Source organism: Chelmon rostratus, chromosome 8 (genome assembly GCF_017976325.1).
Source record: "Chelmon rostratus isolate fCheRos1 chromosome 8, fCheRos1.pri, whole genome shotgun sequence".
NCBI lineage: Eukaryota > Metazoa > Chordata > Actinopteri > Chaetodontiformes > Chaetodontidae > Chelmon > Chelmon rostratus.
The window spans coordinates 5,486,989-5,510,053 of NC_055665.1; the positions used below are offsets into that span (position 1 = coordinate 5,486,989).

General features: G+C 42.3%; 1 protein-coding gene across 1 annotated transcript in view; it reads left to right on the forward strand.

Annotated features, from left to right (window-relative positions):
- Positions 1 to 21,176: 21,176 nt before the first annotated feature.
- The window catches only part of syngap1b (synaptic Ras GTPase activating protein 1b), a 102,053-nt gene continuing 100,164 nt past the window's right edge, over positions 21,177 to 23,065 (forward strand). The window contains exon 1 of the mRNA XM_041942928.1: positions 21,177 to 21,467. Within this exon, the coding sequence (XP_041798862.1) occupies positions 21,450 to 21,467 (18 nt within the window). The 5' untranslated portion in view covers positions 21,177 to 21,449. The remainder of the gene's footprint in view (positions 21,468 to 23,065) is intronic.

Genomic DNA, 23,065 nt, shown 5'->3' on the forward strand with positions numbered 1-23,065 from the left:
ATAGTCAAATGTATATAACTTACAATGATGTTTGACCAGTTGCAGTTTAGGGATCCTCTCTGTATTTAATGTGCCTCCATCATGTAGAGAAAAGTCGGCGCTCTGTTGAACTATAAAAACACAGTTAACTTAGAGTAGATTGATGTTTTAGAGTGATTTGTGTTTTCACTCACTAATTTTGGCTGAGCACAGTCAGAGGCTTCGAGAAAGCACATTAATTGATTATTTTCAGCTATATTGCCCTGTGCTACTTTCATTGTCATGTCATGTTTTTCCTACTGTAACCCGACATCAGCTGGACAAACACACACACACACACACACACACAGATACAGTATACACACATAGAAAGATGTTTGCAAAGAAACTCTTGAATCCTCCAGGTACACACAAAAAGAGTGCTGAAAGCAACAACTGGAAATAAATAATTTGCAAGTGCAATGAGACAAACATGGGGCCTTTTTTTCCTGAGATGATACAAATACCCTCACACTGTTTCTCTAATTAAAAAGAACAGGTCATGAATTACAGCACTTATGTAAAGGTGGCTTTCTTCAGCTTCAGCGTTTGTTGTGAGCTCAGCACAGTGTTCTGGCAGCTGAACTGCTGCTCTTTACCCATTCACATAATACTGTGTGTGTGTCTGTGTGAATACCTGTGTGTTTGCAAATGTCAGCGTATCTCATGTACTTTTTTTGGGTTGTTTGCTTGGGCTTGTTTCTCCCCTTGGTGTATGTGAGTGAATTTTCACTGTGTTTTATATACAGCAGACAGACCAGATGAATCATGTGATCCCTTATTAATTTCATCTGCTACGACAAATCTGCCTCACCCATGACAGTGTGTGGATGTCGATGAAGCAGAGAGGACAGGTTAAAAAGGCTGGGGCTCAGTATCAGGAATGTGCTCCTAATGGTTTGCACTCTCAGTGTGTGTGTGTGTGTGTGTGTGTCCTTGTGCACGTGTGGTTCATGCATCATGTACTTGCTGAAAAGTGAGCTGTGAAGAACGAGCCGATGTGTTAGCCCCGCTGGAAGATGTATGCGAGAAAACATATTTTTGTCTCATACACCAGTGGCTCTGACTGCCCTGTAGTTAATGGAGTTTGCAAGCATGTGCACTGATGAACTTTTATGGGAAGTGACAGTGCAATGATGGTGTGCCATGTAGTCATGAATATCTAAGAACTGTGGAGTGGAAGCTGTCAAAACACGCTGCTTAAAGTCTCAGAGGACATGAAGGTTCTCCAGGTCTTAGTAGACATGCCTGTTGTTGTGGCTGTGGATTTGTTAATGCACTTAACCTCTGCTGCAGCTTGCAATGATCTTTGATGCACCTCCAGGGGCTCTTCGGATTAGCAGCAGGGACACCACACTAGCAGATGAATCCGTCATCCCTGCATTCCTTCATGTATTGTCTGCATATTACAACTAACCCAGTGGAACTTCACTGGCTCCACTAGGATCTTGGGTGAACCCTTGAACTTATGGCCTACAAAATTACCATACTGATTTGGTTAATAAATGAATTGACCAATCATTTTGATTATTGATTAATCATTTAAGTTATTTTTCAAGCAAAAAATGCCAAACAATCCCTATCTCCAGTTTTGCAGATATGAAGATTTGCTTATTCTTTTAGTTTTATGTGATAGTAAACTGAATGTCTCTGTGCTTTTTACTACTGGTCAGTCAAAACAAGCAATTTATCACCGGGCACAAACTGTGATGATCATTTTCTGGCTTTTTATAAACCAAATGATTAATAGTGAAAATAATTTGCAGAATAAGCAATAATGAGGGTAGTCATTAGCTGCAGCCCCAATAATGATTGGCGAAAAGTCAAAGTAAATTAAAGTTTCTCTTGTGGGCTCAAAAGTGATTAGCCGACACTGCCATGATTGTGGCAGTTCTGCTCAATGTCTTTACCGCCCATTGTCAACTGAACAAGCAAAGAATTTTCCATTGCACACGTTTAATCCTGCCCTTCAACTGTCATGTCTTTGGTTATTTGGAAACCGGATCACTTTGCGTGTTGCTGAGTGATTCTGGTGAGACCTGCACCATGCAGGATCAGCAGCAGCTGCTGCTGTGGTTGCTGCTGTCTGGTTTGAGCGGCCCTACTCAAAGCTACATCAGCCTAACAGGAAAGGATCTTTATGCCCAGTACAACTGTGGAAGGGAGGCCTCACAAAGAGGCTGCTGTCAATATGTAGTCTTGAAGGCTTCAGCTATATCAAACCCCCTATACACCAGTACCATAAAATGTCAATAAAGATCATATCATTATCATTTCAACAGTGCAAAGCTGGTTGAATTGATAAGAAATGCATTTTACAATGCTCAGCAAGCACTCAGTGCAGCAGGGCAGTCCACACATAATAATAAGTCTGGGCACACTTTATTCAGAATGCTCCCAACAGATAAATTTAATCAAGTCCATCGACGTTTCAGCTGATGGGATCAAAATGTTAGTGGAATTATTGCATTCTGCAATGTCTGTCTATGCAGAGCATGCTGAACACAGTGTGCAGCTCTTATCTGAAGCATCCTGCCAGTGAAGAAATGCTGGCTGCTCATTCAGCTGAGAGATGGGCCAGGTGGAACGAACCATGTCGGTCCTATGGTCTTCATCTCTCTGCTGCCAAACAAATGACGGTCTGATAGATATGGGTTTCTGAAAGATGATACACATATTTTTAGACTGAAGCTGCAAAACAGGTGATAGTTTGTACCAGTATTCACAACGTTAACATTTGATTTTTATGCCAAAATAATCATAAGCTCTCAGGGCCAGATTTGCCTTTCATTCATTTTTTTTTTTTCGCTCAAAACCGATGCTGAGTTAAAGTCTGATTTACTAAGACAGCGGTTAATTATGCAATCAGAGAACCAGACTGACTTCTAAGCAGACTCTCTGAGTGAAGGAGAGCCTACAAGGTGCAGTTCAGACATCTGCTGGCTCAGAATAGAACCAAATGTAGTTGTAGTGAAAGTACCAATCAAAAACAAGGTTGATCAAGGTTAAGCATAATTAAACTCTGGAAAAGTCTCATTTTGATAATGAAGTGAAATGATGTTTATTTCTTAAAGTTTTGTAAAACTAATGCAGTCAAAAAACATACTTGTAAGGAAATTATAATGTTACTGAATGGCCCAAAAACACAATGTCAGCATTTAAGTGCGGTCGCTCTCAGCCAACAAGCCCCCTGCATCACTGCCACTCTGTCTGTGCTGCTTAGTTTTCTGCAGTGGTCAGATGGTCAGATCTTGTGTTCATTTAGGTGTTAAGCACTGGCCTCTTTTTATTTCTCATAAGCTGTTATTTTTATGATTGAACTGATTGTTCAACCCCACAAACACCATTTGCGTACTCACCCTTTTGTGTGCCCACATTGAAATTTGTATAGGATACAGGTTGAAATCGGCGCCCCCAGCCTGGTGCACCTGTAAATGAAAAACCCCCTAAATGGCACGTTTATTGTGGCAGAAGGCGTTTGTAAGGAGGAGCAAAAGATTTTGTAAAACTGATACTCAGTGTTGCAGTATGGTTTTCTTGTCGGACTCTGAAACATATTTAGACTCGGGGTGACTAAAACTCCACTGAACCCAGACTAATGAAATTCTTTCTCTGTAGGTTGGCACTTCCTTAAGGCGTCATGGCTGACCTAATCTGTTCAGTTGTAGAACAGAGTTTGCTTACATAAAATGTCTGCTATGCAGAGTTGAGAATAATCAACATACTGGTCAATTAAACGAAGAATTAAAACACAAAATGCAATGTAATGTCTGTCACACAGTTTTTTGCGTTGCTATAGAAACGGAGGATTCTTCGTCGTGGTGGTGGCTGTCAATGCTTCTGCAGAACGATTGTTGTGACTTCTGTGACGTGTACTTTTGTTGTAGGTGAATGGCAGCAATGGTGGTACTGATATTATTAGTGGTACTTTTTTCTTCATCCACTACTAACTTCTACACAGTTACTTAGAATTAAACCTCCATACAATAATAGTAGAAAATTGATTATTGACACCACTTTAGATATCTCGGCAAAAAGTCAAAAATAAGTCAAAAATAGGATAATTTTTCCTTATTTAATTGACAAGCTGCAGACAGTGCTGAGGTCAGTGAACACATACCAACACATTTATGATAATGCTAATAGTAATGGTTGAGGACCAGCTGTTTCATTGGGTTGAAAATCTGATTATAGATCTGTTTTTTCTAGAGCTCGTATTGTTTCGTAGTATGAATGCTTTGACAACCTTACTTAGAATAATGTACTTCTGTACTTCTAGTGTACTTCTTCCAAACCTATTCCCTTTATTCATTTTTTTACCCCCTCGGTTTCTCTGTGTGTCTGTCAGCTGTTTGTCACATGCTGCTGATGCAACATGAGTTGAGGTGTGTTATGAGTGAGAAGTTTCAGCGACAACCCTTTGGGTAATAAGACAATGACACAGTTCCTAGTCTATCTCTGGATTGAGGACAGATGACTATAATTGTTCTTTATCTCTTAGGGACGGCTTGGCTCGACCCGCTTTCAATCAGCATGGTGACACCAAAGAGAGAAACAAAAACACGCATGGGTCAGGGCCCGAGGAGCATGACTTGCAAGTGTCGCGAGGCTAACTCAGCTGTGGTCCAGCTAAGCTTAGCTTAATGTCCTGCTTCAGAAGATGTATTACAAAAGAAAATAATTTGCACAACAGAGATTCAACATAGAATACATGCAGTGTAATGTCTGCTTAAACAACAGGTGTGAGGCAGTGCCACTCAGTGTTTGAACCCATGGCTACAGTACATGTGCATACACACAAAGACTAAGTGAGGCCACAGAACCACCACAGCTAAGTGTGAGGACAACCAAGCAAACTGCAACAAGTAAATTCTGTCTGACTGTTAAATGCTGAAAATGGCACATCACTGTATCCGCAACGGTTCATTTACAATCAGCTCGCTAGCTAGCCTCTGTATTTGTAATTTTGAGTGCATGTGCAGCGTACGCTGTTTGTGCACGCACCTTTAGAGAGAATGACAAAGGACAAGAAAGAAAAAGAGTCTTCCAATGTCATCAGTGAAAAGATACCAACAGGTGGATCACATGACAAGGAATCTATTGAAGCAAAAAAAATCTGGATTTTGATCAAAATAGATAAAATATAGTAGAAGAAGCACTAAAATTATTTGTCCAGTGTAGTCACGTGTCACATGACATGGAAGGTATTAAAAACTGCAGTTATTTTCCATAAAGATTTTTATGGAAGATAAATTAATTACACATTAGCACTCAAACTATGTGCTACATGACACCAACTTAGTATATTTTTTAACCATAATTTTCACTAATATGGCCAATTCAACATGAAGGTATTCAAATTAACATTGATTATGTGTAAATTAAACAGTAATTTATTGGTGGTCCCTAATTGAAACCCCTGTGGTTAAGAGCTGGGGCTCAGAGGTGAGCTAACCGTCCTCTCATTGCCAACACTGGGTAAAACTGAGTGAGAAGATGCTGCTGGATCCAGGGTGAATGTTTGACTGCTTTCTCATATGATCTGTCAAGTACGGCGCTCAAAAAGTCGGCTGCTGAATTTTGATATCCAGTCCCGTTTACATCTTTAACTTAAGCTAACACAGCTTTCATTACAAACTCACACTCGTTTGCATCAGTGGTTGCGCACTGGTTTTGGTGCAAAAATAGAGAAGCTTTTGCATTTTTCTCTGAATATTCAAAACAGTCGGCGGGCAGTAATAGAAAGGCTTTGGGTTAGATGGCAGGGGAAACCCTAGGTGAGTCGCGTAGGTCACATGACATGACCACTTCTAGTGATTTTTTGGTGCTACAGTCACATCTGTGCTGCACTCAGTGAAACATTGGGATTAGAATGCTCACGTTATCAGCAGTTGTGTTTGGAGCACAGTGCACGATAGCGCTCTGACGCTTTAATGATAGGAGGTTTAGAATATCTGGCACCATAAATTCAATTACCATGGGAGGAGATAACATATTGGCTTACTGTACCACGTTGCTCCTGTCCAAGGCGAGCCCAGTGTAAGTAATGGCTCAATGATATTAGGTGAGAAGCCAAACAGAACCAGCGGCAGTTTAACTAGAGGACAGGGGCATCTATAAACCTCTCCCTGACATCAAGTTCTGCTTTCTCAATCTGCGCTCTGTGCTTTATGACACCTGCAGATGTCAGCAGCACGAAAGCTTATTTTGTCTTGCTTGGGGGACTTTCATCAGGCAAATTGTTATTTCTAGCAAACGACTGGTGCACAGGAAGAGTTCGTAGGAGAGTTAGTGACCCTGGATACTAAATAATGTTAAACAGTTCTATTAGCATAATAATGGCATTTCAAGGTCGGAATAGAGCCACTACAGTTAACGTGGTAGCGTTAATGAGGTTTGGGTCTTTCTTTCAGTGCAGTCTTCAGTCCCACAGTCTTGCATTTCCCGGGAAATGCGCGCAGATATCCTGTGAAACATCGGGATCTAATCACATTCAGCCCTAATGGACACAGGCAAAGGGAAAAACTCTTGTTTTTAATTTTCCCAGCCTTTATGATATGTGTTTGTTCCTCTCTTGTGCTTCTGCTTTTTGAACAGGCCTCAGTCTTATGTTTCGTAGCCAAATTGTGGTTCATTGGCTCTGCTGATTGTTATGGCCTCCAGTGCAGCTCTGCCTCTGAGAAATGTTGATATTACTAAAACCCATGAGTATTTCCATTGTTCGAGGGGCTTAAACTGAACTTTGGGGTGCCAACTTGATATAAGTGGTGTTATTTTTGTTGCATTATATATCCTGTCTGTTGCAGCAGCTGCAGCGTCACTGCTACAGCTAGTTTAAGCCATCATGAGCCATCAGGCAGTAGAACTGTGCCACCGAATATAAAACAGGTCCAAAAGAATTTAAAACTGCACACAGTGATGTGGTATTACTTGATATATTCTTCCAAGTCCATGTGAGCGTGCGCACACACACACACATACACAAACACACACACACACACACTCAAACCTCTCTTTCTCCCCATTCATCTTTATTTTCTCCTCTCAGCACATTGAATATCACCTTCACAGCCAGGTGGAGAGGCAGGACTGCACCTCTGAATGAAGCAGCAGCAGAGAGAGAGATGTCCAGCATTTCATTTTCCCCCCATAGTGTTTATTTATTCACACCCTGAGTGAAAAGGGCCTTACAGTGCAACCTGGAGAGTTTCCTGTGTAGCCTGTCAGACTGTTTAGAGCAAAATGCAGGAGAGATCTGAAGTCAGAGGAAGATAAAAAAGATGGTGGACTGGGGAGTTATGGGAGAGAACACGAGAGTGAGGGAGCGAAAGAGCAAAAATCTGAAGGTGTGAGAGGGAGAGAGTGTGTTAGAGAGAGAGAGAGACAGAGCAGACTTTCTATCCAACCAGCTTTTGTGAATTGTGACACATCAAGTAACGCTTACATTAATATCCAAAAAAGAGTTTTTGCCGTCTTGAAACAGAATTTTTTTACATTTTCATGTGGAAGTTAAAGATAAAAAGTGATGTGAATGATGACTAGATTACGACAGACTTGGCACGAACAATCCACAATGTGTGTTGTTCAGTGTAGGCGTACAACAGCACAAAGGCAGCCTGGAAACTCTGAAGACTTTACATACCTGCTCACCGTGACCTTACAGAAATATCTGCTGCTTCTCCCATGAATGGAGGGGTCGCTTATTTTGTTTTTATGGACATTAGCTCTCACATTATTGTATTGTATGTCGCCTACTTTTTGTTCTTGGATATGGACTACACTGGCAGAGAGAAATCGGTCTTTTAGAGGAATATTCTTTCCTCGTTTTATAGACATGCAGGAAGTGCTTCAGCCTATAAACCTGATGGAAATGCACACACACACACTCTATATGTGACATTTTAAAAGTTTGCAAGAAAAGATTTGCTTGACATTTTGAGAGAGACACTGCAAGAAAGAGAGTTGCAGCTATAGTTAAAAGACATTAGGTAGGTGAAGGAGAGATGAGAGAATGAGGGAGTGAGTGCGAGCGAATGCGAGAAGCAAAGAGAGTTGTGGGAGTGAGAGTAAGCGAGTGGGAGACTGAGAGCGAGCGAGAGAGCAGTGGAGAGGGAGGCTGAGAGAAGGCTGCTGTACAGCTATAACAGGCGAACCCAACTTTGCTATTGGCCAAAGCCTGAATGGTCTCAAGCTGTTCCTGTCATTCATCGCTATTTACTTGAGTCTGGCCCATTCAGAATCATGGGGGAAATCCTCACCGCATTTAAATGCAGAGGAGATGTAGCCTCTTTTGCACACACGTTTCAGTTTCTGAGACATTTTCTGTTATTTTAACAATGAAATCAAATGTTTGAATGCCATTTTTTTCTATTTAAGCACACAGCATAGCCTCGTTGCAAGCATTATGAAAGATATTCTCAAATGTTTCATATGAGTTGCATTCAGATTTATGCAGGTGAATGCAAATGAATGACAGGGACATCTTGAGGCTGTTTGCGCTACTACTGGCCCATTCCGCACAAGTGATGAACACCAAAGTACTAAACACAAAAGTGGAGCAGATGGAGTCATTTGTATTTATTGTGTTGTTATTATTAGCGATCTGTTAATCCTAGCATGTGCGCCTATGTGTTTGTCTTTGCCAATGTTTAGGATTTTAACGAGAGTTTAAATTTGGTAGGAAGATCAAGACGTGTGTTCAGAGAGAGAAGGGAAAGGCCACATATAAGAAAAGGAGAGATCAGACTACAAGTCAGGTAGATGCATTTGAATTTAGATTCGGAGAGGCAGAGGAAAAACATCACAGAGATCTAGAAATCTAGAGAAGATGGAGGAGTGAGAGGGAACGGGAGAGAGGTGAATGGTAGAAATGTGATTCTAGGACACATCAGTTTTGTTTTTTAATCCCACATAGAGGAATATTGAGGATGAAAGGGTAAAGAGTGACAGTGTAAATACAAAAGGGAGGAGGGGGGAGGCACAGAGATAGAGATAAAAGGTTTACAGGGGGGTATAAAAGAGAAAGCCACATCCAGGAAGAAGAAGCAAGAGAGGGAGCCAGAGAGCGAAGGGGTAGGGGGGCTGAAAAACAGATGGGCTGAAGGAGGAGGGGAAAGATGGATGGGAAAGGGGAGGGGGCATTTTGAGAAGAGGCTGCCAGGACTTAGTGTAGTGCTAGTGTTTTGGCGGGATGATGGCCATGTCGATCCCACTTCCCCCTTTAGACATATTGCATTTTGTTTTTTTCCTCGAGGTCAGATCATGCGTGGAGCTGACATCAACAGTACGTCTGTAGGTTGCCTCTGTAATCACTCCACCTCTCCATCCTGGCTGTGAAGCGTCCCCCCTGTGCAAAAATGGGCTCTAAAGTTCAGCTGAAGCTAAAATGAGGGTTCAACACTCTGAGTTAGCCAAATCAAGTTGGTATCTCCCAAAATTATGCTCTTTTTATGCCCTTGTTGTGTTTCCTTGCTGAGCTATGACAGAGGGATACAGTACGTCCTGCTTGACACATGTACTGTAGGAGTTTGGTATGTTATGCTAGTAGTTGCTAGTTAGCCTTGAGCCGCTAACCCCAAGCAGATATGAGGAGCGGCCTACAGAGGTCTAGTGAGACCACTTCTTTCACGATTTTTCAAACTTGTAGTCTTCAACCCCAGCTGACACTGACTTCTCGCAGCCCCCTCTGGAGCCACGAAAGGCTTTCAACAACTTCTCTCACACCTGCAGTAGTCCTGCCCAACACCTGGAAGCAGACTTGAATGTGTAAAAGTGGAGTTCCCCTGTAAGGCGTCGGCGTGCTGCTGTGAAACCTCCTCTCCACGCACCTTCCTGACGTCGGTCTTGGTAGGCGCACGACAGACAATTTTAAAACCTGCGTCGTGCCCACTTCATGCAGCGATCGGTCAGGTGTGCAGAGGTGAGGAAGTACGCCGTAACTGAACTTCCACTTGAACTCTCTTTTTCCGTTCTTTACATATCTACTTACACCAGTTTTTGTGTGAACGAACGAGTGCAATGAATTCCTTTGAAGACAAACTCTCCTAAAGTGAGCTCCGTTGTGTGCTTTTGTATAATTTATGGTGTCTCGTCCCTGTCTGTAACGACACGCTTTTCTCTCACCTTCGAGTGTGGTCGTTTGGAATAAGCATAAATGGTTTTGCCTTTACACAGGTTCAAATGGCACAACGTATGAACTGCTTCATTCCAGCAAACCCCAGCCTTTACAGCATAGTTCCTTTAGGAATGGATCACTTCACAGCCAGTATGGAGAGGAGGAGTGATTACAGCGACCAAGGACTCTCATAATGTACAAATGGCATGGAGTATTATATTGATAAAAAAAAATCTGAAGCAATCAGAGGTACGGCTACTGTGAGTATAAGAACACGTTAATGCCTGCGGAGCGATACATTGATGGTAAATTTGGTACCTTTTGATGTGTTTGACAATGTTGCAGAGCCTGGATTACTGCATACATACTCAGTGCCAACTTACGCTCACGGTGTGTGTGTATATATAGTTAGAGATGGAAAGAGAAAAGGAGAGGGGGAGGGATGGAGAGACAGAAACAGAGAGAGTAAGAGAGTGAGAGGGAGGTACAAGTCAGTATTTCATGGATGGCTGTGTTGCTATGGGAACAAGATGTGGGCTCCCTATTCCCAAAAAAGTGTCCTCCTTCCTTCCTCCCTTCCTTCCCTTCTTTCCCTCTCTCTGTCTCATCACTTCATTTCTCTCTCTTCCTCTTCACGGCATCCACAGCATCTACACCTCTCTCTCCTCTTCCCTTTCCCCCCCTGTCACATCCCACCACATGCTTCCTCTTTCTCTCTCTCTTTCTCTGTTTCTCTCTCTCTCTCAATCCCTCATCCCTCTCCTGTCATCCATCCTGTCCCCGCCCACTCATTCACCTCTCTCTCTCTCTGTCCATTCTCTTCCTCTTCTCTTCTTCACTCTTCCCCAGGTTTCCTCTCCGTCCTCCCCTCCCAGCCTCTCTCTTTCCACCCCTCTTTTTCCCTGTCTCTCTCTGATCCCTCTGTCTCTTTAACACTCACTTATATTCTATTCTTTTCTCGGTTGTCATGGCAATAGGCTGGGGGCGTGAGGGAGCGAGCGCGAGCAAGCGAGCGGGAGTGGGTGTTTCGGAAGTGACATCTCTTGGGCAGTAACCTTGTTTCCTGTGTGGTGGAGTTGGGGGCGGATTCAAGGCGCTAGCAGCGCAGCAACAGTGACGCCGTGTGGACGCTTTGGGTGAGCAATGGGGAACCCGGGACGCGCCGCGTGAGGGCTGGGTGAATGATCTGATAGGTGAGACTACTCTCTCTCTCCATCTCTCCCACTCTCTTTCTCTGTCACCCACACGTACACACATGTGCAACATACACACACACACACCTTTCCCTCCATCCTCCCCTGTTCTCGTCGAACATCTCTCCTTCATGGTTGAAGTTGGTCGTAGCAGGTGAGATTGAAAAGGCACCAAAGCTTTTGCCTGGATTCATACGAAGGTTTGACTGTATGGGAAGAGGCAGTCTTTTGTATATTTATTGCTCTCGGTCTGCACACACACACACACACACAACACAAACCCACACTTAGTAGTAGACATAGCAGATAATGGATGTCACAATTATGACATTTTAGTTCACGAATAAATGTCATCCAAATAAGTGCGATCAGTGATTTGTCTTTATCTGTTCATTTTGCGGCGCTGTTGTTGTATAAGCCTGATAGTTTAATAATACCTGTACGCCTTAAATATGGTCTAATATGAGCTCGAACTTGTTCAACAGCAGTAGGGTGTAGGCAGCCTCTCTTTCCCATGTTTTTTCAGGTACACAGTTTGCTTGAGTCAGCCGGCTGATGGAAAAACACTTAGCCAGGCGTGTAGCCCAAATTTTAACCAAACTCGCAGAAATTCATCCAGAGAGAACGGGAAGTAATACGCACTTCCATCCACTATCATTATTAGAAGTTGGACCCTCGAGATACAAACAGTTGTTGGTGCCAATCCCACTCAGGTACCATTAAAAACCATAGCAAAGGAAGAGGGCGCAGCGAGACGACGTCATTAAGGGAGTGCTAGTTGAACCTGAAATGGTGGAAAACAATGTGGAAACAGTGATGGAAACAATCCATTTCTGTTGGTTTCATCCAGATGTTTTTGTTTTGCCCAGCTGAATGGAAATGATTCTAACGATTACGATTGCGGTCAGATCAAATAATCCCTGTCAGGCGATGTGATAATTGTGACAGACCTAATGTAGACACACATTTCTCTACATGTGTTTGCACTGTAGTGGCAGCTGATGAGAGTAAAGTCTTGTGCACTTGAGACATTATGGCTACTGTGATTAGGAAGTGATTTTTTTACTCCCGAAGCCTACTAGGTTGGTGGTCGCCCTGAAGAGAGTGATTAGTACTCAGAAAAGGAGTGTAATATGTAGGGGAGGTGCCTACAGTGCTGAGGAGAGGTGGGCATAGTACTGAAGAGGAGGATAAAGTGCTGATGGAAGGTAGGTGTCAATGCTTAGGGCAGAGGGATGCACTTTGATGTACGACAAATTTAAGTAGTAGTAATTGTGTCCTGAGGGTAGACTTAATACAAGCTGTATTAATTAATTGTTTTGGCCACTTGGGGTCAGAGGAACTCCACAACAAGCTTTAAACTTCACCTCTAACGTGTTGTCACCTTATGATATGGCTATGGGTAATGTGTTAGCAGACACAGAGCAACATTGGCCTTTATTTGCAGTTGTACCTCTGGAGAAAGATACCTGAATTTTAAACTGCTAAATGCTCCACTGTGTTCACCAGCTAGTTAACTGACTTTGCCTGTCTGCCATTTGGTGCTGAGCAGGTAGTTTACAGCTGTTTGATCACAGCATTTTTGGTAGAAACAGCTGCCTGCAGCTGCTGGAAATGAGGTTAATGAGAGCAGAATTTGCAGGCTGTAAAAACTAAACAATGAGGCTAAAAGTAGGGATGCACAAATCTCATAAACTCAATCGGTATTAGCGCCGATACTGACCTTATTCAGCGGATCTGGTCTCGGCAATGACGTGATTGATCCACATAAATGCAGTTTCAGTGTTTCATCTGTCACTTACATTAATTCAGTCATTGTGGGCCACCACCTTTTTTACCATAGTAATCCTGGCCTCATATTCCCTTATATAAGAATGATTTCAGTTCGTTTTATGATGCGAATTATACAGATTTAAAGATTAGGAAAAAGAGAGCACTGGTATTGGTGAGGTATGGGCATCAGAAGAAGAAGTTGGATGGGTGCATATGTGCTAAAAAGCCAGCAGAGCAACCACTCTCACCTAACACAGATGTTTGATTAATTGGTAATATACAGTAAGAATATCGAGAAGTGTTACATAAAATGGCCAAATTAAAACATCTTTCATCTTTGATCTCTGCTCCACAGCTCAGAGCTGAAAAATGCACACACAGAGACACGTAAAGCGCACCGCCATGCGTGGACATTTTAGCTAACACAACACAGCTTCATGCATGTTTGCCCATAGTTGGCACAATATTCATCAGAAGGCAGGAAACACAGGAAGTGACACTTTATTCCATAGGTTGCCTTAAATAATGTCTGTTTCATAGTGGCCACAGTCTTTGTTTCTTTCTGACAGTTATTTTCTTGTTGTCGAAAAGAAATGTCATTGTCACAACATTACAGGCCACAGCCACTGGGATGCAGAACTGGGTATGGTCAGTGGTCAGACTGCAGAGTGCATTGTTGCTTCAAGTCTGTTCCTTCTTGCAGCACAGTTGAATCAGATGTGAAGCTAGGTCTGTCCTCAGGCCTGGGATGATGAGAAGATGAAGAGTGGCAGCGTGATTCTGTTTCTGCTTTGGATCATCCCCCTCTAATGCCACTTTACAGTCAGGAGAGCCATGTTCTGCTGTTTAGGACGTGTAGGATCAGTAAACTGTGTCAATGAGCCAGATTAACGTCTTAATATATAGCCAGAGATAAAGCAGCTTTAAAATAAATCAAAGGTGCTGATTGACTATGGCCTACAGCAGATGTAATTTGTCACAACTCAAAACGTGTTTTAGCGTGCCATCATTAATTTAGTGTATAGTACATTCTGGTGTGCTGTTGTGTTGCAAAACAAGCAATGGCTTAAGGAAGCTACCATCACAAATAGTTAAGTAACAACAGGTGTTCAAGTATCAAATGAGTGTGTCAAAGTCCACATTATACCCAGCGTAATTACAAAAAACAGCCAAACAAGCCTTTATAATGTGATCATTAAAATGACATTAAGTAATCAGCTACAACTGCAGCAACACAGATAAAACTTATCTCCTACTCAAGTCTGACACCGCCTCCGACTCCACCAGTACCCCTGAGTGATGGTGGCCTGTAATTGGCACAAATAAAGTCACGTTTTCACAATAGAGATCCCTAATTAAAGTAGAGATCCAACAGAAATGTCTGGCGTGGAGGTAGAGTCATGATGCAAAGTGCTGTAATGGTGCTGTTGCTGTCATAACTGAATAATTGGTCGCTGGTTGATTGCTCGTCACACTGTGCGGTTCTTCATCTTTCAGCTATTTGGGGACTAGTCGTGGCGGCAGGTGGTGAGACTGGGAGCGCTTTAAAACGCACAGGCTGGATATTGAATTTTGAAAGCCAGAGGTCTCACCGCCCTGTGAGGTAATCGTTGAGTAATTGCTATTGATCAACAAACCTATCAACCCTCCACAGATATTTAGGTAATTTTGTGCTACGGAGCAGAAAAATTATACTGATTTCATTTTAATGAAGCAAATCCCAACTTCTGATTGCAGATTGTTATTATTTGTTGTGCTGCCAATCATCTACCGTGGCCAAAGCTACTGTAAGTCTAATGAGTGAGAGTTTCTCCTTCGCAGCATATAGCAGAAGTTGATGGCATGACCAGTGTGCTTGCTCAGCGAGAAACCTCGTACTTCTGGGCCTCCGTGACCCTGCTGCTGACACTTGACATCCCCCTTGACTCAGCACTGACAGCAGCCTACTGTACTGCACATATGCATCACTCTGACTCACAGCTCGTCAAAGTGCAGCACTGCATCTATTCTCGCTGCCATCCCTATATTCATTCTCTGCACAGTAACATCTGTATTCCTTTTGCATAATTTCCAGCGATCCGTTCGAAGGCAGAAATATGTGACACCGGTGCAGCTGAGGTCACAGTAATGACGCGTGCACTGTGTGGTGCTTTCTTGCCTAGAAAGTAAGATGCTTTGGTTCGCCATGCTTGCAGGAGTACATTATCTGCCCCGGGCGGCCCAGGGATATTGCAGGCTTTATTTTTAGCGCTGTTTTGGAGCTCAGCGATGTGTATAAATCAACATTAGGCCTGTCGGGTCCCAGTAATGACAACGTTGACTAAGGCTGACCAGTCATCCGATTGGTGCATGGCACTCTTCTTTGTAAACTGCTAAGGATGGCAGAAAAAGGAAAAGAGCCCACAGAGAGGAGGGAAGGAGAGAGAGGAACAAAGGCAGAGCAAAGAAAATACAGAGGGCAGACCGTGGAGAGTGAATGAAAGACAGATGAGGTAGAGGAAGATGAGCGGAGAAAAGAGGCATCTCAGCATTTCTGCTAGTGCCAAATCGTTACAGTGTATGTGCACCCTGTACGTACGAACGGACAGACAGAAGAATGAGTCTGCTCATTGAAATTCTGTCCACTGCGCTTCACAGACCCTTAATAGGCAGCCTCGGGGGTGGAGAGGTAGGCCTACAGTAGAGTAGCGCAGATTGGGCTGTGGATGACTCACGCTGCTATCCTCCAGTGAATATCTCAGCATCATGACTTTGCTCAGCACAGTTGCAAAGTTTGGATTCGAGGGCTTAGGTGCTTTTTGGAGAAAGGGAGAGCGTGCCACGCTGTGTTTCATCTCTCCGAAGCCCCGTGATAATGGCCGACGAGTCACAGTGCAGCATCTATCACGTCTGCTTTTACAGTTGGGCTTTAGGTCGACACACCCATCCAGCGTGAAGAACAATGCAAAAGAAGAGTGGATTAAGTCAACAGTGATAGATCACCGTAATTGCCTGCCCCCTCTTTATCATAAAATATATGGATATTCTAACAACTAGAAAATGGGAGAATTGTGTTTGATGCAAGCTATAACACTTTTACAATTTCCCTTAGCAACAAAATATTTTTGCCATGTAGCCTTTGAAGATAAAACTACCAAACAACTCACTGTGCAACATCACAGCACGGCGCACATTAATAGAGTGTAAAGCCTTGTACCTTAAAATGCTTTTGCAGCTGTAATGCCACGCTTGTGTAAAAAGTTAAAGTGTAAAAAAGTTTTGATGAGACACATCCATCTAAGTCATAATCGTCATAATATATCACATGTTAGTATCCTGGCTTACTTTCACCAGCTACATGTGACCAACTGCAAGACATTAGGCTTCATTGTGCTTTTATTCTCAACTCCATTGTAAAGTATTTTAATCATCAAATAAGATTAAAAACATTTGGTCTACATTGCTTCCATAAGCATCACTTGGACTTTTCCAGGAAAAAACACCACTGAGGCATTGTAATCATTATTTTTAATCATTATTGTTATTTATGCAGAAAGTCTAAAACTGATACTTGTGTACAATAGGTGATTTGAGGGAGGATGTCGTCCCCTTTGTTAGCAAAAGGAACCAACCCCCTTTAACCCCCTTGTTAACCTGCCATCCCCCCTCCCTCCACTAGTAGCAGAGAGAGTGCAGTTGAACATTTTAGTTTAGTCTGACTGACTCATTGATCCTTTATCTGACTGAGGTTTGTAAGTGAGACTCTTTGGCCCTGACCATGACTCTGAAATATCAGTAGCCTAACTGTGCTGCGTATTGATAAATCCATGGCGCTGTCCGTGGTTCTGAAGTAGCAGTAAGTATGCCTTTTTCTCACAGTCTTGTCTGTTCTGCTTTTTTAATCCGGATATGTAATATTCTCTCAATTATATTCTCTAAATACTCCATTCTGGATTATATTGTAGCGTATATATTCTATAGACTACTATCCGCTTCATGATCAGTGAGACTAGTAGCAACATGTAGTCACACAAGAGGCTCATACACACTGCTACCTGTAGTATTTCTATAATATTCGTTTGTTAATGATAATATTTGAATAAATAACCATTCAGTGTTATCGATTCACCATTTAAGTGAGCTAAAATGCCAATGTCCAGATTGTCAGATGTAAGAATTTGCTGCTTTTCATGGATTTGCATAATAATATACCGAATAATTTCGAACAGCTGTTGAGCAAAACAAGACATTTGACGACGTCACCTCATGCCTTAGGGTATTGCAATGGACCTTTTTTACTGTTCTCATGTTTTATTACCAAAACATACAATTAATTGAGAAAATAAATGGCAGATCAATCAATAATTGAATAATCTGAAGACTCAGCCCTAGAAAGCCCTGGGATTAAACTGCTCCACATGGAAAAAATCAAATCAAATAAAAATCAATTAGCCATCTGTCAAAAATTCCCTAAATGAATTATGTGCTTTTAATGGCTTACAGAGTTTTCCCATCCCACATGCTTCAGTTTTGCACACTTGAACATCCTTTCTACTTTCTTTCTCGTCCTCATGCCGCTTGCATTTTTAAAAACTGCGCAGAAGCAAAGGCTCAGTGGAGGCTATCGTGACCCTCTAATGCAGCCCCATCACAGCGGCTATATTCATGGCTCTCGAGTCTCTGCCCACCAAATGATTCATATTACCCCCACTCCCCTCCAAAGAAAAAAAGACGTGTCAAGTGTATGTGCAACTTTTTGTGACTGGACAAAATGATAGCTGAGTGTATCATCCCACACCAGAAATAACCCTGGTTTTATTTCATAACGTCATCCATTTGTCTGATTGAAGGGCCTTTAAGTGAAACCTCTCCCCCCTCGGTGAGCTGAAAACTGTGTGACCACACGTGAGTCCATGTATGAAAGAAGTGTTTCTTCCTGAACCCACTCCCCCCTGCTCTGCTCCTTTCCATTCCTTGGATTGTCCATATTAATTAGCTGTGCTTGTTTAGGAGCTCATCTATATTTCAGAAGCTGGATTCATAATTCAAACAGGAACTTGAAAGATCAACTGAGCTGTTATTTTACCGCGATTACACGATTGTCTCTTGCGCTTTGGCTGGGGACGGAGAAGCACTGCAGCCGTCAATTTCCCCCCTGTCAAGCGAGGGGAAGAATCTGAGAAGTGATGATGCAGTAAAACAATCGGTTATGACATGCTGTAGGGCTGCATTGTGGGCGACAGGTGATTGTTTGTGGCTTACGTTCAGGAGGAGAGAGTGCCGAGCCTCCGTCAGTCACCTTGTCAAACACGAGTACAAGGGTCAGTGGTCACTGTCAGGGATTGAGCTGGAGGCCACAGCTTGGATCTGCTGTTGCAGAGCATGTGTGTATTGGGTGAAATAAATATCAGTTTTCTCCTGTCTGTGAATATGTGTGAAAACTTGTATGTGTGTGTGTGTGTGTGTTCCGGCCTTGTAGTACAGCCTGCAGATGTTGCAAGTGTGAATTTGGCTTTTCATTGATGCAGGAGGTGTGAGCCACTGGGGGAATGTTACTTTGACTGATTCACACACTGCAGAAGTCTTCCTCAACTTGTTTGCCACAGGATTTATCTTAAAAATTGCATTTTATTTTAGCTTAAGATCACTTGTTTTCACGAAAAATTAATTCATGAATCTCCCCGTCTGGACCAGAGCTTGCAATTTTGATGCTAGCGGAGTGGTGGTTTGCCTTGTAGGGAGATATTATCTTTTTGTTTTAAATATAAAGCAAAGTTTTAAACAAGTACAATTGATTAAGCCTGTTGGCGTTGGTGTTTGGAGACAGCGTATTGTGGCTTACTTGTTCCCAGCATTGTTCCGCTGGACTGTTTCTAAAGGAGTCTTTGAATTCCAGCGTCAAGCAGGATAAAGCGTGAGAACTGCCTCGAGATGTTTGCCTTTGTATTCGTAGCTGAAAACTATAAAATGCTCAGTGGCGTAATCTGAAGCATGTGAGAGATGCTGCTGTTGCCTTTTGCTTCATGCGAAAGCAATAAAAAACGTCTGAAGCTTAAACAGAGTTAATAAATAAGGAGTCTTAAGAGGAGGGAGAGGAAATGTGAGGTCAATATTAGGACAACACATGCATCAAGAGAAGATTTTGAACAAGTCACATTGAAAGAGAGAGCAGAAGTATGAAATCTTTCTAATGCATTTTTATTCTGTGTTATTTTGTATTGCACCCTATAGAAAAGTGCATTACGTAAGTGCACATAAATACTGTCAGCAGGAATTAAACTTTATGGGAAAAACTTGTAAAAGCTTGGACAGATTGTACTAACACAGCATGGACACAGCAGTATTCTGTGCCTATGGTGCATTTCCCTGAGTTAAAACACAAGGTAAAACAGTGCAATAAGGCCAGAAAACTTAGACAGCAGCGAAGGAAGAAAAGACAAAGTGCCTCATTTACCAAAGGTCCTTAGCCACATTTTTCACTGAAGCGGAAGTCAAACAGCTACCTGGGAAAAATCCATATTAATGTCTCCAATACTGTATGATCAATTTCTTAAATTATCCAAGGCACAGAGCCCTCAGATATAATTTTCATTTTTTTCCACATCTTCTTAAATGATCCTCGGAATCAGGGATAACGTCAAAGATAATTCGTACCCCCGCCGAGGAGATTATAGTTTAGTTTCTCTGTCTGTCAGCAGGGTATCTCAGGAACCTCGGAACAGATTTCTGCTAAATTTTGGTGGACAGCCTCAGGCCAAAGAACAGATGATTAGATTTTGGCGGTGAGCTTGATCTAGGACTTCTTCAATTAGACAATTATCATTTTAGCTGTGACTATAAAACTAACAGAGATAGAGGCTTGATTTCAAATCCAAAGGGCGCGTTCGCAGATTGACTTTCAAGAGCCTTCTGTTTCTAAATGAAGCTCTGAGAGTGAAGAAGTTGTGTGAAAGGAAAGGTAAGGAGTGTCTCAACCTGGTGGTGCGTTACATTTGTCTAAGGACACAAGTTTTACTCATAGGAACTTCCTGTTATTCTGTTTCCTTTTGGTACTGTTTGTATGAATGGGATTGAAGTTAGGGCAACAAGGGCAAGGAAAAATCGAGAACATTTCCTCTGGACCAGAGGATTAGAAAAAAGTATGGTCAGTGAACTAGCTGGAGGTGTTTTAAGCCTTGTAGGTGTGGGTGACTAGAGCATTGCTGGAGGTCCAACTCTTGTTCGTGACTCATGTCCAGCTGTTTTTTACTCAAACTGCTCCAACCGACTCATTGGGTTGTACTGAGATTTTGAGCCGTCCGTAATCATCTGTTTAGATATTATATATTCTGGAAGATACTGTCATTTGTACTGCATGTATGTGTGTGTGTGTGTGTGTGTGTGTGTGTGTGTGTGTGTGTAAAAAGCAAACATTGGCAAATGTTGTGGATGCAGGATCCATTTGTGTTATTGTTTCATTCTTTTATTGTGGAAATCGACAGTTAGCTTAGCTTAGCAGACTGAAAACAGGGTTTTTACAGGTGAAGTTATGTGCTGGGCTCTGCCTTTGGACAGAGCCAGGCCAGCTGTTACCAGGCTACGCTAAGCTAAATATTTCCAGGCTGTAGCTTCATATTTAAGTGACATAGATGAGAGTGGCATTGATCATTAGCTCTTGGAAAGGGTTACTCAAAATGTCCCAACTATTCTTTTGAGATGATTTTCTGTGTTGTGTCATCTCTTGCTGCTGTATTTATTTAATGCTGTTGTTTTTGGTCCTGTCAGTGTGTTTATCTTCTTGCCTTTGGAAAACGTGTTGTGCATCTTTCTCAAAAAGTGCTCTATAAATAGTATACATTTTATTACTGTTATTTAACATCCCAGATTCAGGTGCTGTTTCTAGTGTTGTCCTGTATGGTTTCATTATCACCAATGTCTGAAGACCTCTCTCAGGCAGACCCGCACACTGAAATGACACCTGACACTGATGGTATGAGGACTGACGTGTCACAACATCACAGCCCCACTACAGATGATCCTAACTGGCCTTCTCTTTCCTCCCTCTCTCTCCTCTTCCTCCCCCCACCTTGTCTCTCCTTCTTCTCTCCTGTCCAGATGCAAGGTGTGCCGTCCCCCCCTCCTATCATCATCACCACCATCGCACCCAAGCCCACTCCTTCCACGCTCCCTCCTACGACCGTCCTGCTCACGAACGTCCCTCCTACGACCGTCCCTCCTTCGACCGTCCCATCTACGACCGCCCCTCCTTCGACCGCCCCTCCTACAACCGCCCCTCGCACGAGCGCCCCATCTACGACCGACCCTCACACGACCGTCCACCCCACGACCGCTGGAACCCCAGTCTACGCGTGAGCGCCGGAAATCAGCTCTACATGTTGGACCAGGAAGAGGTATTGTTCTCCACACACCAGGAATACACTGATGCTGGTTTTTCACAGATGGGACACCAGTTGAAAAATCAGGGCATTCAAACAGACATTTAAAGATTATTTGTCACCCTTTGCCCTGATAGATGACTTCAGAGAGGACCCACCACACAAATGTTAAAAGAGAAGTGTATTTCTTCACTTGACATCCAACGCATTGCATTTTAGTGATACCAAGAGTATTTCAGTGCTGATGCTGAAATATTCATGGTGTGTCACCATTCAAGGTCTGCCTGTCATGTTCTGACATTTTGCCCAAGTCAAAATCAAAACTTGACAATTTTTGCTTTCAGTCTCAAGTCAAGTCAGTTCTTTAGGGAGTCAAGTCTCATTTCAGTCAATCCATAGATAACTCAGTCAAGTCCTCTTTTTTTACTTAAACTTGCATTAATTGATCTTTTTTTAAAGATATATACGTAACAGCCTATTTCCTTCTCCCATGATGCAATGTAGGTATTAGATATACAGAGCCTACATACCCTTTAAACCAGTGGTCTCAAAACTTTTTTGTTTTATGAAAGACAATATTTTCATTTTTCAGAGGTGGGGGATAAATACAATTGAATAGAATGGTACAGCCGGCATAAATACAAATATAAAGTGCATAAAAAATACAACTCACCATAACACTGAATCAGTGGGAGCCCTGAGCTTGTTTCTTTGCAACGAGAAGGTCCCATCGAGGGGAAATCGGAGACAATGTCACCCGAAGTGTGTTCTTTATGTCTAGTCTACTCTGTGATTTTGTTTTGGTGGCAGTCACTGCAGAAAACACACCTTCACAAAGATAGGATGTTGGAAATGGAAGCAGAGTGCTTTTGTGGCGATCTTAGGATATTCTGCCCTGACTTAAATCCAGAACACCGACAGAGTCGTTGTCTCAAACATACCTTCAAGGTCACCATCACTTGCGTACCAAGACAAGCCTTGACAAGTCTTGACATGCATAAAACACGTAGGGACAAACGAATGTAATTGGAAGATAATCTGGTCATTTTTCCAAAATAAAACATCTTCCAGATTGCTAAATAAAATAAGGAAATAAAATGATAACTAAATAGAATAAAAATAACTGATTATATAGAATATTCTGTGTGGACCAGCATCAAATGACCCACGGACCGGTTCCGGTCTACGGCCTAGTGGTTGGGACCGTTGCTTTAAATCATATTATACAGCATGTACTTACATATGGCACTTAATATACTAAATTATGGTACATTCAAATCACACATTGCAGTAGGATTTAGGGCCTTGCTTTAAGTAAAAGCAATGTAATGTGTTACAGCTAAAGTCACTTTAAGCTGTATTTCATGTATGAAAGGTGCTATATGAATAGTTTTTGTTATCATTATTATTATTTTTGTTGTTGTTATTATTATTAAAAGGGTTGGGTTCTTCTTATAAAATTACACATCCAGCAGACATGGAGCAATACTGTCATTCATTTGGAATCATGTTTCTGGTGACCTAGCAAATGCAAGTCCAGTATTCGCTCTTCTTTTCACACTGTTTTGGTCTCCACCACCACTTGAGGGAAATATGTGGCCCTTACACAGTTT